The sequence below is a fragment of the Aspergillus brasiliensis genome (genome assembly GCF_001889945.1).
Source record: "Aspergillus brasiliensis CBS 101740 unplaced genomic scaffold ASPBRscaffold_1, whole genome shotgun sequence".
Taxonomy (NCBI): domain Eukaryota; kingdom Fungi; phylum Ascomycota; class Eurotiomycetes; order Eurotiales; family Aspergillaceae; genus Aspergillus; species Aspergillus brasiliensis.
The window spans coordinates 4,115,915-4,131,515 of record NW_027137442.1 but is presented as its reverse complement, the minus strand read 5'-3'; the positions used below and the strand labels follow the sequence as shown (position 1 = coordinate 4,131,515).

Below are 15,601 nucleotides of genomic sequence, written 5' to 3'. Positions count from 1 at the left end.
ACTTTACTATTAGTGTCACAGTCACTATACTAGTACCACCTAAACTTCCTGAAGACTACATAATATAGAGATGACTTCATACCCTACTCCGCCTCCCCCAAAACCTGCAGCCACAAAGCACCCAGAACCCGATGAAACACCAATATGCGCGCCAAAACCCGTGGGTGAAACGAAAGTGGCTGTCAAATGGTCGAAACGGAGGAATGTGGACTCGCAGGCCCCTGGTATGCATGTGTGGGGACTGGGGACATACACCACACACACCACACCACCGTCTGTAATGCATCATGCGGGCATTTCAAATTCATTGACGTCGTACAACGTATGTAGCAGTACATTCCGCACATAATACCTAATACTAGAGTATTTGATAAAATTTACAAGATAGTGTTCTTAGTGGGGAAGCTGAGAAAGTATGTAGTACCCAGATAAGGGTGTAATTTGCTTAGCTTCATTCCATGGGTGTTGGGGGCTGCCTAGTTCGTATTCGCTAGGAATTTTGGGGGAAATAAGTTTTATTTGGAGGCTGATAAATTTACTGTTCACACGTCTCACTGGCTTGGCAGATATGGGGTTTTGGCGTTGGGAATTTGCCATGGCTGTGGTTTGTGTTCGGGGTTTTAGGGTTGGGTATGGGGAATCTAGCACGCTCGTTCCAGACGGTGGCAGCGGTGGTCGTAAGGTTTGGACACAAGAAATGATAGTTAGAGAAATAAAAGACAGACAAACGCCAGGCAAGGGCTTGATCTTTCACCTGGAATGACATCTGTCACGAGAGGATGGACTGCTAGCCGTCGTGATGATAGTGGCATGTCTTTCTCAGCCGGTGGGTGCCATCAAGCAGACCGTGGAGACTCGTCAGTCCCATCCAGACGGCTTCTTCCGTGCGAATGGTTCTGCTTCCCTGTCCGGGTAGAAAATTCACCCAGTAATCGAAGAGCTTACCGGCGTCTGATGGGCTGATGGCCATGTCGCGGAGTTGGGCATCGTTGCGCACGGCTGCTTCAATCCCAGCAACACCACCAAAAACGACGAGAATATGCTGGAAGCCTCGTGGATGCTGATCGCGACAAGGCGAGTCGTCTTGCTTGTAGCGATCGTGTGCTTGTTGTGGCTTCTCCTCTAGCACTGTGGAAACGGGCACTCCACGCTCGGACGTGCCGAAGGACAGGTCATAGCCACCGTCATAAGGACACTCGGTGAAAACAGAGGAGAGAGACCGACAGCGTCGCACATAGTATCCCCAGTAATAACCTGCCTCGGCACGAGGGGTGGATGGGTGTACTGGTTCTGCATACGGGAACCCCTGCTGGGGACATCGGACAGTGACTCGGGCATGTTCTGGGAGGTGAATGTCTGGGAGTACTAACTTCTGTGAGAGACCTGTGTCCACAATGGTGACAGGACCATTATTAGTAGAGCTGCTACGAGGGTGGGAATATTGATCATTGCTCATCTGAGTGATCTTGTTGCCCGACTGTCTTTTCCGCGGTGAATATCGGTCAGAACTCGAAACGACAATGCCTTCACGGAAGTCGCACCACTCATTGGTACGTAAGTGATGGGGCATATCCAAGCTGGACAACAATCCAGCCGTGCGAAGATTGGGATGAATAGGGAAGAGGTGCTTTCGCAAATATGGTGGAGTCTCAAGGTACGACAGAACGTGAGTCAGGAAGTGTGGGGGATCCGAATTGGCGGTATAAGCTTTGGGAGAAGATGCATCGCCATCAACTTGGTCTCTAGGTTTGGCAATGGGTGAGTCCCAACAAAATTCATGGCCATAATAGTCATAGTGGGCACCGTTTTCATTATCGTCAAACACCACGACTTCGTCGACGCAGAATACGGCGAGCGCACGAGCGATTGTACCAGCCAGGAGGGTCTTTTGTTCGACGGAATGAGCGCTGCGTAGCGTTTGTTAGCGATCAAATACAACACCAGCCCCTACGTAGCATTGGTCATGGGGCTTACTTGGCTATTATGCTGCCAGGAATGGCAACACTGAGAGTATGCGATCGGCCACCCTTGGGGGTGAAGACAACTGATGGCTTCTCAGTGAACAGGGAATCGGCTGTACCATTGTGGTGCGATGGAGGAGTATCTTCGTGGGTAGTCTTGCGTCTCTACATGTACCAAGTATTCTGAAGTCAGACATTGCTATTGCGAGGAGGTATAAGCTGTCATCGGCATACCTTATAGTTCGGGCGGCGCATCGCAGGGCGGTGGGAGGAAGCAGAGGACGATGAAGAAGGGCGAGGAGGGGGAAGTGAAGGACGAAGAAGAGACTTTCAGGGACGAATGTTTCTTCATTTGACGAGACAAAAGGTCCTTTCGTGGAGCAGGGGATGGCCCAAACAACAAACGGTGGATTAGTTCGAAGGCTTTGGTTGACCGATCACACTTCCCTCTGATGACGTTAAGCTCCACCGTCTCCACCAACGTCTAAGTTAACTTCCTGACGAGGTAACTACTGAATAGAAGATAGAAAAGTATAGATGCTCTTGAGAAAAACACCCGCTAGGAGCTTGTCTAGAATCCCAGATACATTTTCCGTTCAGTAACCATTACTACTAGCATTACCAGCGACCCCCGTCTTCTCTTCCTGCATGATCTTCACCCCCGAACTACTTCCAATACGCGCTGCTCCTGCTTGCAACATCTTTCGACAGTCCTCTGCCGACCGTACTCCCCCGCTGGCCTTCACCTTGGTGCCCTTTCCAACCAAATTGGCCGTCGCTCGCATAAGAGCAACGTTCTCCAAGCTTGCGCCGGGCCCATTGAACCCAGTACTCGTCTTGATATAATCCGCTCCAGCTACACATGCCAGCACCGAGCCCGCTATTATCTGCTCGCGGGTCAACTGGGAGGTTTCCAAAATGACCTTCAGCGCAACGGGTGCCGGGGCAGCTTTGCGCACTTCCAGCACGTCCGTGTAGACGTCCATGTACTTGCCCTCTTGTAGCAGAGGGTAATTGAGGACCATATCGAGCTCAGACACGCCCAGATTCACTGCCTCTTTCGCTTCGGCTGTCTTCTCGTCCGTCTTGTAAGTCCCCTCATGGAACCCAACGACACAGGCTACGCCGACAGCCGGATGTTCTCGCAGGTCCTGGACTGCTCGCGACACATGGTTCAGCCGGACGCAGACCGTCGCGAATTGATGCTGGCTGGCTTCCCGACAAAGGTCGTCGATTTGCTGCTCCGTCGCTGTCAAAGCTAGCTGGGTGTGGTCTATGGTACGATTGATTTCAGACGAAACGTTATATGAAGGGGAGGTTGTTGGTAGGGACTGCTGGATGCTGGAGATCAGCGTCGCCCAGTCGGCGTCGGTTTGTGGTGTACTAGTCATAGTGAGATGGTGGATCTAACGCTTGTGATCCTGTTGATAGCTTTGATATGTTGTATGGACAAGCACCCCAACCAATATGCAATGGAGTTTATGTATAGAGAGGAATCGATTGAAGAACTTGTCGGGTCTGGAAGACAAGCTCAGATGATTTCCCGGCACCGGCCCCTCTTTTGCGGGGCATTGCCTTTCCCCAAATCTGCAAAGACGAACCAGTGAACCACTCTTGATATCGGAAACATCTCTCGCTAAAGTTATCACAACTTACAACTACGCTGACTATCATAGATGGTCATCTAATAAGCCAGATCTCTCCTTTACACATCTCATCTATAACAGAAAATCCGAACACAACAGGTCCATTCCATTGTCCAGTCCCTAGTATAAACGATAAAGCGCCCTATCAAACTCCCTTCCATTCAACCCTGCCATATCTCAGTTTTCCCCAAACCCCCTCCAAGATCACATCCCCAGCATCAACCACAGCTCTTACACTCCGGGCCACGAATATCATCCACCCGACCGATCCTCCTACCAGGTCCTCCCGGCCCACCGCCACCTCCCGGACCCCCAGATCCGCCTCCACTTCCACCTCCACTACCCCAGCGAGCACGAGTATCGGGGTTCTTTCCTGACCGAGTAATGTTGAATCGGGAGTTCTGTGCAGCGGTGTAGGGGTCCAGCTAGATCATGGCATGTACCCGTTAGTACAGGATCCAGATGGACAACTCCCCTGCTTGGGTTAAAGGTATGAACGTAGTACGCACCGAGAAGAGGCTGACAAGGTACAATCCAAGGAAGAGGTAGATGCCCTCGAAGAAGCGGATGATTCGGACTGTGATGGGGGGACTGCAGGGTTGGGACTGTTGATCAGGTCGTTCTCACAGGGTGAAAGGATACCGTAGACGGGGCTTACCTTGCAAGAACGCGTCCCCCAGACACGTATGTCTTGGGTTCGGATGCCATGCTGGTGTCTGGCTGGGTGAGTGAAGAGTGAGATGGGTGTTCTGAGCACAGGAAGAAGATGATGGATGGGAAGCGATGCGATGCGCCAGATAACGAGCTTGCTGGATGGGGCTTAGCGCCTTGAATGAGGACAGTATGTTTCCTAAATAGGTCTAGCGCATGGAGACCCTTGGATGACATCAGTTTCTATACAAAGTTGACAAACGGTGGATTGTTGTTCTTTTATCCTTTAACTTGCCCAATGGCTAAAGCAGCTATCACATACAGATTGAATAATTTGTTCTGTGAGATGCTGGGATATGCAGGTAAATTTGCTATTGCTACATGTGTTGGACTGTATAGCGATTCCCACAGAGTCAAGAATCAGTACCGCTTGTTGGAACTTCTTCCGTCTCAATGTCCGGCGTGAATTCCATTGGGAGCTTTGACGCAGCGATACCAGCTAGCTCCTGGATGGAGGAACCTCCGATAATTTGCAGCACTGGAAGGTCAACAGACAGCTCCCTGACAAACCAATGCCGCAGTTCAATAGCCACCAGAGAGTCTACCCCCATCTCGGTCAATGCTAATGCTCCAGTGAGCGATTCCTCTGCAGACAGTTGCAGCCTGGAGCGCACTTCCTTAATGAACCCATCAGTAATAATCTCCGTGGCTTCAATAGTACTCTTTGCTAGCTCGAGTTGCATTCTTATCGGCACATACTCGTTAGCACCGGATGCAGATGCGGTCGGGTTAGCCGCATGGCTAATGAGATTCCACGCCTTAGGATTTCGCAACCATAACGCGTTAGGGTTTTCTGCAGCATTAATGACCTGGTATCCAGCAATTACTTCAGGATTCCTGCCAGAGCCTGGATGTCCTGCCAGAATACCCTCTGCGAAGAGCTCATGCAGGTCCCGCTCAGTGAAGTTCGAAGCACCGGTGTTCCGCTCAATCAAGTTCTGAACTGCACTATCTGCTCTTGCAAAATATCCTACTCCCTTTATTAGACCAGGATGGATGATGCTGCCGACTAGGCCTTGCTCGTGCCGCTGTTTGATAAGCGCTGACATGAATTCAGTGGCGGCTGAATAGGCTGTCTGGCCAACATTGCCCAGCGGTCCAGCGGCTGATCCAAAGAGAATGAAGAAGTCTAGGTACATGTTACCAAACACCTCTTCCAAGATGATACTGCCTTGGACTTTTGGGGCCATGACGCTCTGCAAATCATCTAGCGTCATTTGAGCAAAGAGGCAGTCCTTGAGCACCATCGCTCCGTTGGCAACTCCTCCAATTGGAGGTAGTGAATCGCGAATGGAAGCATAGGCACGACACACAGATTCTCGGTTTGTAACATCTCTAATAAAAATCATCAATACTTGATTTCAAATCACATGTTGCGTGGGAACTTACATTGTCATTGGAACGACTCGAGCACCCAGTCTTTCCATCTCCCCAATCCACTGCGTATCAACACTTGGGGAGCGACTGCCAAGGACCACATTTCGAGCTCCTCTAGTTATCATCCACTGACAGACAGATCTTCCAAGATCACCGGCCATTCCGGCAAGCAAATATGTTCTGTGTGCGGACAATGAGACCATAGAGCTTGCTGTCTGAATTCGGATAGGTACTTGACCTGGCTGAGTCCAGTTCACAATTTCCAACTGATTGGGTCCCAAGAAAGTACCCTGCAAGTCCTGAACAGATACAAGTTGAACTTCATCCTGCAAGGTAGCCGTTTGCAGCGCAAATCCGCAGGCTGCGAACAATGTTCGCCCAACAGTGATCGGACTAGAAGGTCGCAATAACTTCGGTGACGTTCTACCCATAGTAGGGATATCAACTTGCACAACGTCCTCGGGTAAGAGCGATCTGATTCGATTGTACGCACTGCTTGCGGTTTGAGTACAACCGACAATGACAGAAATGTCTTTCGGCAAAAAGCGAGATAGAGTGCGAGATGAGCTCCTCTCATGAATATACAACACATCGCTCTTCGGGACTGCGGCTTGATTACTGGTCCCAAACAATACCCGAATATTTCGTGCAAGAGCAAAAGCTGAAACAGCATCGCACAAAGTTTTGCATAAAGTTTCAGCCTTAAAGATCATGATCGATGTGTCGGGGTGCCCTTTGTCCACAATATAAGTAGCCAACAAGGCAGCAGCTGTTCGCATCAAGAAAGAGGCTTCCAAGCCCTCAGCGACACTGTCTGGGAGCCTCCAGCACCAATTGAGGGGCACCACAATGGTTGATGCGTGTTGATCGGATAGTGCCAGCCAGCGTGTATGGTCATGCTCATCTCGACCGATGGCCAAGTGCAAAAAGCCAGCGCCTTCCACCTTAAAGGTAGTTATTGTTGAGAATCGCACGGAAATTCGACGATGAGTTGCACCATTACACTCTTTTAGTCCGTGGCTATATTGCGGGCTTTCGTATAGAAAGAACTCGCTGCGTCTGGCCGACGGGGCAACAACCTGTACCGCGGAATATTGCAGGTCGGTCAAGCCATTGACCGTTCGATGGCTTGCAGAATAACGTTGGTTTCTGGAATCGTCAAGCCGAATTCGCGGGATATTCAGCACCCCGTTCACAAGCCGTAACTCAAATTCTGTGCTATGCAGGCAGACGTCCAGGCCATCGTTATTGTCCCTAGGCGTATGGACCAACTGCATGAATATTCTGGCGAGAGTAGACGCGGTGACCTCTTGATGATCAGGTATATTCAGATACTGAAAGATGGTCTGGGGATTCTCGTAGGCGAGGCAGTGGATTGTAGCCTTACTCATGCTCAAATAAGGCTGCCTATTCTCCGGGCCACTCGTCACCCAAAGAAGCCTGCTGGCGCTGTTTATCACCACCTTGAGGCTGCTGAGGCGTTGCGCTGTGATATTCTCGTAGCAAGGCGAGTCTATATCACTCAGGCTTAAAACGCACCAGCCATATACGTCGTCCACGTCCAGTACATCGAGGCTATTCACAAGGATCAGCTGACGGAAGAACGGTCTGAGTGAGGCTTCCAAAGCCGATATCACATCAGATGTTGCCTCCGTTGCTCCACCAATAAGGAGTAAACTATCTGAAGAAGTTCCCGTGGAATCCCAAGGCTCGCGGACTAGCTGAATACGATCATCGATCGCCTGCGTGACAAAGCTCGACGTGTAGCCAAACTGACCAGTTGACGATACCGCTTCGAGCCCACCAAACCCAGTCTGTTTTAGCAGTACATCCCATTTGTGGAGGCTTATAACCGGGCTTTGAGGGTTTCCATTCTCATCGGACCACCATTTTTTGAATGAGCTGACTATCAGCCCAAGGCGATTGATATTTGTCTTGGTGCCGGTGCGAACAACCAAATACCCACCGGGCTTGAGCAGGTATCGAATGTTTGTCAAAGACTGCATCAAACTTTCGGCGCACCACATCATATCGGCCGCAACAATAAGATCGTACGAGTGCTTCTTAAACCCCTGCTGGGAGGGATCTGACAGAGTATGAAGCACCTGGTAGACAAACCGGTCTTTATGTTGAACGAGGCTTTCTTGTGCTGTCGCAAAGAATGTGGGAGTAGTATCAGTGAAGGTGTAAGATTGATATGAGCGCTTGATTTCCTTCAAAATTTCTTCCGTGGCCGAGCCTCCTCCTGCACTAAGCTCGAGAATATTCATGTGAGGGTAGCGGAAAGCAATCTGACCAACGAGCACTGCGAGCTGCGAATGGCTGAGGTTGTTGTTGTTCCTAAACGGATCCTTATATACCCCATCCATCTGACCTTCCTGGTACGAAAACTCGTTTAATTCGCTTCTCCTTTTGAGGAAATCCAACAAGCTTTCACCGGCTAATCGAAGGGACGTCCAGTAATCGCCACTCTTGGGTACCGTGCTCATAGCATCATTTAAAGCATCCTCCACGGTTCCCCCTAACCAGTCTGGATGACATACCGGATGGGTGCCGTCGCGTGTCGTACATAGGACATGATCCATCCATTCCATGACGCTAGATTGGTGTTGGTCAAGATGTTTGCATTCCTCGACAGACAGCTGCTTCCGTGCATCTCTTATATACAGAAGAGAGCAGCGTTCCGCCCACTGAAGCTCTTCTTGACTCTGGCAATCTTGGCATATACTTTGGGGAACAGCTTGTGGTAGCAGCGGGCCCCAGTCAAGTTTAGAAAAAATAGCACGATCCTCGGGAGCTGAAAGTGGAGCAACATGGAAGCCCTCAATCTGATAGACTCCGTGGCCCTCAAGGTCGAACACGTTGATATCTCCCGTCATACCATCTGCACTACCACCGTCAAGAAAAGCCTCAACAGAAAGCTCAGTCATGGTTTCCGTTGAGCCGGGCTTGCACAACTGTGGGTTTATTGCAATGTGCTCAATGGACACAGGCACAAGTAGTGTGTGAACTTCCTCGATGCTCCTCGCCGCTAACAGGGTCTGCAAGCTAGAATCTATAATTGCTGGATGCAGCAGTAAAGATGAGCTCAACTCGGCGCCTGAAACTATGCCCATCGACCCATCAGCTTGTCTAGCAAGTGCCTTTACCCCCTGAAAGGGTCCGCTGTAATTAAGACCAAGTCTTTCCAGAGATGCATAGAATGCAGGTATGTCCATGGACTGAGCGACTGCAGAGGTAGATGATCTAGGGGGCAGCAACATAACATCTTGTTCTCCAAGCAAAACAGTCAATTTTCCGGAGGCGCATGTCTTCAGTTTCTCAGCAATGCTAGCATAACATTGGAAGGCAGCGACAATAACATTGTTTTCTGATTCCACAATGTCCAGTTTCGAGATGATTTCTACACCCCGCGGGTCGTCAGGAATAGGAACAGCACAGTGGATGCGCACATCATCGATTTCCACCAACCGCAGAGGTCGGTCGCGTGCAACTTTTGCAGCCGCTTCCAATACCATTGATATGTATCCAGCTGCAGGAAATACGGCCTGAGTTTGAACTTGATGGTCATTAAGCCATTCAAGCTCTGTCCGGCTTAGGTAGTTGCGCCAACGCCATTCGTTCTCGCCGGTTTCGGGGCTGAGAGTCCCCAGAAGAGGATGCGGAAGATCAGAGGGGTGTAGACGTGCTTTAGTATGGCGCGACAACGTCCAATAAGCTCGCGATTTGTCAAAGGGATATGTAGGTAAGTGTTTCACGAAACGGCTTCCATATGAATTATCGAACAATGAAAGATAACGGTGGATGTCGATATTCGCCCCCAGATGTGCCCAGAGTGAGCCGATAGCGCGAGCAAAGACCTGCGTACAGTCTTTACCACGTTCAGCCAACCCAAGGTAGGTCGTCTGTGGCTCTACATCCTTTAAATCAGGAATGTTTTGCAAGACTGGCGCTTTGAGCGTGGGATGCGGGCCCACCTCGATCACTAAGTCAAACTTAGGATTGTCTGCAAAAGCTGCGGTCATTGCCTGGGAGAAAAGCACAGGGCGAAGCATGTTTTGGCACCAGTATTGGGGGGTGACGTCTTCTGTACCCATCTCCGTTTCCTTATATACGCTAGAAAACCACTTAGTACTCGTAGGATCTGCCCGGATGCCACAGGCCTCGAGAGCGTGCAGATATGGTGCAGCACATGGTACCATATGATGGGAATGATAGGCGACGTCCACGTGAAGGTGATGCACCGCGAGGTCTAGGCTTTGTAACATCCATTCCAGCTCTTGTATCGCGTGTTTATCCCCGGAAAACGTGACACTTACCGGAGAGTTACTTGCAGCAACTCTGACTGTCTCGCTGAAGCCACCTTCAGTGCAAAGCGCCTGAGCTTCTTCCCAGGGGATTCCACAAGCCAGCATAGCTCCAGACTGACCATTCGCGGCGGCCTGTTGAACTACCAGGCCTCGCAAATATGCAATTCTGATAGCATCTGTTGCGCTTATAGCGCCAGCAGCATAAGCCGCTGCAATCTCACCTGAAGAGTGTCCCACGACGGTGGAAAATTTCACACCCAAAGCTCGTAAGAAGTTTACTTGTATTATCTGTACAGCGGTACGGAGCGGCTGTGACACGAATGCTTCGCGGATCCTTGAGAATGACTCGGGAGCTGAGAGCTCCTGAAGCATCGAAAAGTCCGGACGGTATTGCAATGGAAGGTTATCCAACGACTCTTGAAGCTCTGTCATCCAGACCATGGCTTGTGGACTGGCTGAAATCATGTCCCAAAACATCTGCGGATACTGCGCGCCTTGTCCGGTAAAGATACCCAGTACTCGTTTTGGAGCATTACTGGGCTGGGACGTAATACTTGAAGAAGCTGCCGCTGATCTTCGCCTCTCAATCTCTATCTGAATCTCGGTCTGAAGAGCTTCGAACGAGGCTGCTGTAATAAAAACACGGTGACTGAATGCTGATCGTCGCTTCAGTAGGGACTCGGCTAGGCTTACCAAGTCGATGTCTGGGTGCTCTCGGAGAAAGCGTGCATAGCATTCTAGAACATCTATCAGGGTTTTCTCTGTGCCTGCTGAGAAGGTGAATGGAAGTAGTTGGGGGTGCAAGCAGTGCCCTAGAGTCGGCTTCGTTGGAGGGATATAGCTTTCGATTATTGCATGTGCATTGCTTCCACCAAAGCCAAACGAGTTAACCGAAACCCGGCGAGGGACACCTGGGGCAAGGTTGGGCCACGACAATGGCTCAGTTGGTATGCGAAGCCGAGAAGTCAGAGGTGCAATAACTGGATTAATACGCTCCAATAAGATATTCGGGGGTATAATGCTTTTCTGGACGCATAGAGACGCTTTTATGACCCCTGCTAGCCCTGCTACGCCTTCCGTATGGCCAATTAGTGTCTTTATTGACCCCACGTATAGGGGCTCCTTGGTCGAATCTTCAGGAGATTTCAAGTTTCCAAAAAATGTATTATAGATAGCAGTGGCCTCTTGAGGATCTCCAGCCTGCGTACCTGTGCCATGGGCCTCGAAAAACTGGCACCGATCTTCAAGTTGGTCTGCAGGATTCAGCCCAACGCTAGCATATGTTGAGCGTATAAGCCGTGACTGGGCAATGCTAGACGGCATTGTAATTCCCATACTGCGTCCATCGGCGTTGATCCCTGTAGCGCGGACGATACATTCAATGGGATCCCCATCCGCAATAGCATCGCTGAGGCGTTTCAAGACCAAGGAAGCAATACCCTCACCCCGTGCATAGCCGTCTGCACTCTCATCCCACATACGGCACCGTCCGGTGGGCGAGAGTAAGTGCATCTTGGAAGCCGCAATATACTCGCGGGGGCTAAAGATCAGATTGCTAGCCGCCACTAAAGCCATGTGACAATCCTGATTCCGCAGAGCACTTACACCTTGGTGAAGGGCCACCAAGCTTGAAGAGCATGCAGTGTCTATTGTCATAGATGGACCGTGCCAGTCAAAGAAAAAGGAAATACGGTTGGCAAGCATAGATGCTGCCGTTCCAGATGGCGTGTACACGGGAACCTCATCCCAATCATGGCTGATCAAATGGGCATAATCCGTGCCCATAAGGCCACAATAGACTCCTGTATCAGATCCTCGGAGTGCTTCCAGTGTCAAGCCTGCTGTTTCCAGGGACTCGTAGACGACCTCCAATAACAAGCGTTGCTGAGGGTCCATCGATTCTGCTTCAGCACGAGAGACACTGAAAAATGGCGCGTCGAATGCGCGGGGGTCTTCCGTAAGAAAATAGGACTCGGGGGAGTTTCCTGTGCCATGATGGTCGTCAGGATGGTAAAAGGCATCATGGCTAAAGCGATCACTGGGTGCCTTAGAGGCTACATTGCGCGGATGGAGAAGAAGATCCCAGAGCCTACTCGGGGAGGATGCGGTGCCAGGGAATCTGCAACCTGTCCCTATAATTGCGATGGGTTCAGGTACTGACATGAGGTCTAGTGAGTGGAACAGTGAGAAGAAAAGTGTAGTTCAGTCGATTGTTGGTGATCCAGAAAGGAAAGGCCACAGGGTCAGATGACCGAGACGGGCTGCAGGTTTCTTTTCCTTCTTGTACACTTCAACTTTCTCCCATGCCCTTTGGGTTCCAACGCAGCGTGCTTGTAATCAACTAGCATTAACCTAACTCCGTGGCTTAGGTGACGTTATTTCTGGACAAGTGTACTCTCTCCAAATCAGCAGCGCTAACGTCAAGATGTTGCAATTTCTAGTTCCCTTTCGCATGCACCAATGCGGACGCCTCCCAACTAAGTGACATTCTTGTTGAGGCAATGCAGGTGGAGTTTGGGGATATGCAGGCTCTGGACCTGTCACTCGACATGCAGCTCCCCCTCCTTGACTACCGCCATTTCGTCTTTTACTCGCTGATCCTCGGAGAACGGAGGTTGCACCAGTGGGTCACCTGCAGGGTGTATATGTCCAGTCATCAAATACGATGAAGCGAACAAGGACAGGGTATCACAATCAGCACTTGCCCCCATACGGCTCGACACAATGGCACTCATTAGGGGTGGCTTGGAACCCCCCATTGGAGGCACTGGTTGTGGTGCTGCAGCTGCATAACCGCGGGCAGTCGGAGGTAATTCCAGTCTAGGCTTGGTACCCCTTCTGGCTTTCGGTTGGTTCATCGCAGTCATCGGCGTCGCCTAGATTTACCCCGACATGCGCATGTCTCAAAAACCGGTGCATGGATATTTCCTTTATGGTTTAGCACACACGCACCCATGGGCGGGAATGATTCTGGTTGTCAAAATGCTTAGGTTGCTTCCTATCATCAACAGTCAGAGGTTCCAGCGTGTTTTGGTAAATCATAACATACCTCATGGGCACAGGCCCGGTTCTCGCTTATGGGACTCGTTGGAAATCGGGCCCCCCGCCGCTAGATAAGCTAGCTGCGCGACCTGTCTCGCGATTAATTTGATCGCTTCTCGTGCGACTAATGATATGAAGAGAGCATACGGAGTTGCACTCCTCCGATTTTGCTGTACCAAATTTTAGAATCATAACCCCATCTGCGTAGCTACATTCTGACAGGCTTTCAGGCCTGCCTAGCCTCGTGATCACATCATGCCTACAGCACATTTCCTGGCGAGATGGTACGGGCACGCTACTGCAGCATAATGCATTCTTAACCCGCCAGCCCAATCTGACGCCCTGATGCATGTTACGTATCGAGGCTGATTTGATCTGTGCCGACGAAACTGAAGAACGGGCTTCGTTTCTGCTCATGGTTCAGGCAACCTCCTAAAAACATTACAAAACAATCTTACCTCAGACATACCAAATAATTGCCATTCTGTTCCTCTTGGGCCCGTCTACGCTTTGGATCATGATGGACATTTCAGCTGTGTACAAGGACGTGTTGTCCTTTGCCTTTGATCCTTCCGTGGAGTATGACGAAAGCCAGCCACTCTATATCGATGCAAGAGATTCATCTTGCAGTCTGAATGCCAAACAGCTACGGCAATTAGTACGGGCTCTAATCGCAGGCCTGAGGAGGCATATTAAACATGGGGATTGTGTGTTGGTTCATCTGGGTAACAGTGTAGGTAGAACCCCCAGGTGAAGTCTAGGCCACAGTAACTAGGACTGATTGAGGCCATCAGTATATCCACCCAGCACTCTTCTTCGGCATCATAGGAGCCGGGGGCGTTTACCTAGGTGCCAGTCCCGATAGCCCACCTCATGAACTAATCAATGTTCTTGATTTGGGGAGGCCAAAGTTAATCATTACGGCGAGCCAGACGCTTCATGCTGTCCTGAGCGTCGCAACCAGCCAAGAACTCGGACCTGGGCAAATCTGCCTGTTTGAAGAATTGGCCATCACTAGCTTTCTACAGGCAAGCCCCAGCAATCCTCGCCGAAATGTTGAGTTCACTACATTATATGACCTTCTCTCCTGTGGCGAAGAAGATTGGATCAAATTCGATGACGAAATCTTGGCCAAAACCACTCCAGCAGCTATGTATTGCACCAGCGGCACCAGCGGGCTTCCTAAAGCCGCCATCACCTCACACTATGCTGTTGTCTCCCAGCATCTGAACATGCATTACGAGGTTCCATATGATATCAGGAGACTAGTTGTTGTCCCAGTATACCATCGCTTCGGAGCACTCTGGCATGCATTTCCGATCCGTCAAGGCGATCCGGCATACTTTCTGCAAAAATTCGACCTGAACCACTTCCTCACCGCTGTCCACAGCAACCAAATAACAGACGTCTTTATTGTGCCAGCAGTGGTCCATCTTTCACTGCAATCCTCTCAGCCTGTGGCAAAGCTCCTTTCCTCCCTGCGCATGGTAGGCGTCTCCGGCGCACCCATCGACACGGCATCATTGCAGAACTTCCAAGCAATACTACACGCCCAGGCTACTGCAGCCCAAAGCTGGGGCATGACAGAGACTGGTCCAGTATTTGTATGCAGATATGGAGAACGAGTCGATAAAGCAAGTATCGGAAAGCTTGTCGGAATAAACGAGGCGAGACTCTTCGACGACGAAGGCATGATGATAACCAGCGATAATTGCCCCGGTGAGCTATACGTACGCGGTACAGGGTTATTCTCGAACTACAAGGGACGAGATGACGGGGTTGACGCAGAAGGATGGTTCCGAACAGGGGATGTGGCCTATCGACAGAAAGAATACTACTACTTATTCGGCAGAGTCAAAGAGCTCATCAAAGTACAAGGGCAAGTAACACCCCAGCCATTATCTTACTACATGCCATCTAACAGTGATACACAGAAATCAGGTAGCACCCGCCGAAATAGAAGCCATCCTCGCTAAGCACCCAGGAATATCCGATGCTGCTGTCCTCGGGGTTCAATCTAGTGACAAGAGCACCGAACTGCCTCGAGCCTTCGTGGTTAAATCGTCGACCTACAGCGCCGATCTGACTGCAGAGGAGGTCTATCAATTCGCAAAATCCCAGTTAGCAGGGTACAAAGCTTTAGATGGAGGCGTAGTGTTCGTCACTGATATTCCTCGGACTCCGAGCGGGAAGATCCTACGGGCTCAGTTGGCACAGATGAATGCTCGACGGGAGAAGATGGCCCAGGTACTTTCTCGTCGTGTTATTAAAGTAGTTGCTTGACCGGGGATCTATATAGAGGAGTGGTAGTGTCTATTTGAAACATGGCTATATACGCACATTCTTGTTGGAGGAGACCAATTTGATTCTTCAAGGTCACTGTCATTTACCCGTGCATATTCGTAGAATGTCACGCAATGGACCTTGTGCCAGCAAATACTGCCTAGCTCACTAGCTACAACTGCGATGCTGCACTTGGCACAATTCGTTTACATAAAGACCAGATCAGCATGAAAACCGATCTCTTGAAGAAAGTCCTTGGGGTCTACGAACG

At 50.3% G+C, this 15,601-nt stretch overlaps 3 protein-coding genes across 3 annotated transcripts; 1 reads left to right on the top strand and 2 right to left on the bottom strand.

The window, feature by feature from the left end:
• Positions 1-787: 787 nt before the first annotated feature.
• On the bottom strand, positions 788-4,315 carry ASPBRDRAFT_51022 (uncharacterized protein; the record flags this gene model as incomplete). Its single annotated transcript, XM_067626659.1, has 8 exons — positions 788-1,907; positions 1,975-2,126; positions 2,245-2,307; positions 2,579-3,367; positions 3,618-3,619; positions 3,843-4,032; positions 4,117-4,198; positions 4,266-4,315. The coding sequence occupies 8 exons, from the start codon at positions 4,313-4,315 to the stop codon at positions 788-790; spliced, it is 2,448 nt and encodes an 815-aa protein (XP_067485506.1).
• A 356-nt stretch (positions 4,316-4,671) lies between these two features.
• On the bottom strand, positions 4,672-12,168 carry ASPBRDRAFT_113319 (uncharacterized protein; the record flags this gene model as incomplete). The annotated part of the gene is made up of 2 exons (XM_067616730.1): positions 4,672-5,653; positions 5,708-12,168. The coding sequence occupies 2 exons, from the start codon at positions 12,166-12,168 to the stop codon at positions 4,672-4,674; spliced, it is 7,443 nt and encodes a 2,480-aa protein (XP_067485505.1).
• A 1,196-nt stretch (positions 12,169-13,364) lies between these two features.
• On the top strand, positions 13,365-15,500 carry ASPBRDRAFT_37475 (uncharacterized protein). The gene is made up of 3 exons (XM_067623734.1): positions 13,365-13,780; positions 13,842-14,926; positions 14,982-15,500. Exons 1-3 carry the CDS (start codon positions 13,565-13,567, stop codon positions 15,328-15,330), a joined length of 1,650 nt encoding a protein of 549 aa, XP_067485504.1. The 5' UTR covers positions 13,365-13,564; the 3' UTR covers positions 15,331-15,500.
• The last annotated feature ends 101 nt before the right edge of the window (positions 15,501-15,601 follow it).

What these genes read in the sequence shown, in the direction of transcription:
- ASPBRDRAFT_37475 (XM_067623734.1), top strand. Translation starts at nt 13,565, where the DNA reads ATGATGGACATTTCAGCTGTGTACAAGGACGTGTTGTCCTTTGCCTTT. An exon ending in TGGTTCATCTGGGTAACAGT is followed by an intron (nt 13,781 to 13,841) that starts GTAGGTAGAACC and finishes TGAGGCCATCAG; the next exon opens with TATATCCACCCAGCACTCTT. An exon ending in GAGCTCATCAAAGTACAAGG is followed by an intron (nt 14,927 to 14,981) that starts GCAAGTAACACC and finishes AGTGATACACAG; the next exon opens with AAATCAGGTAGCACCCGCCG.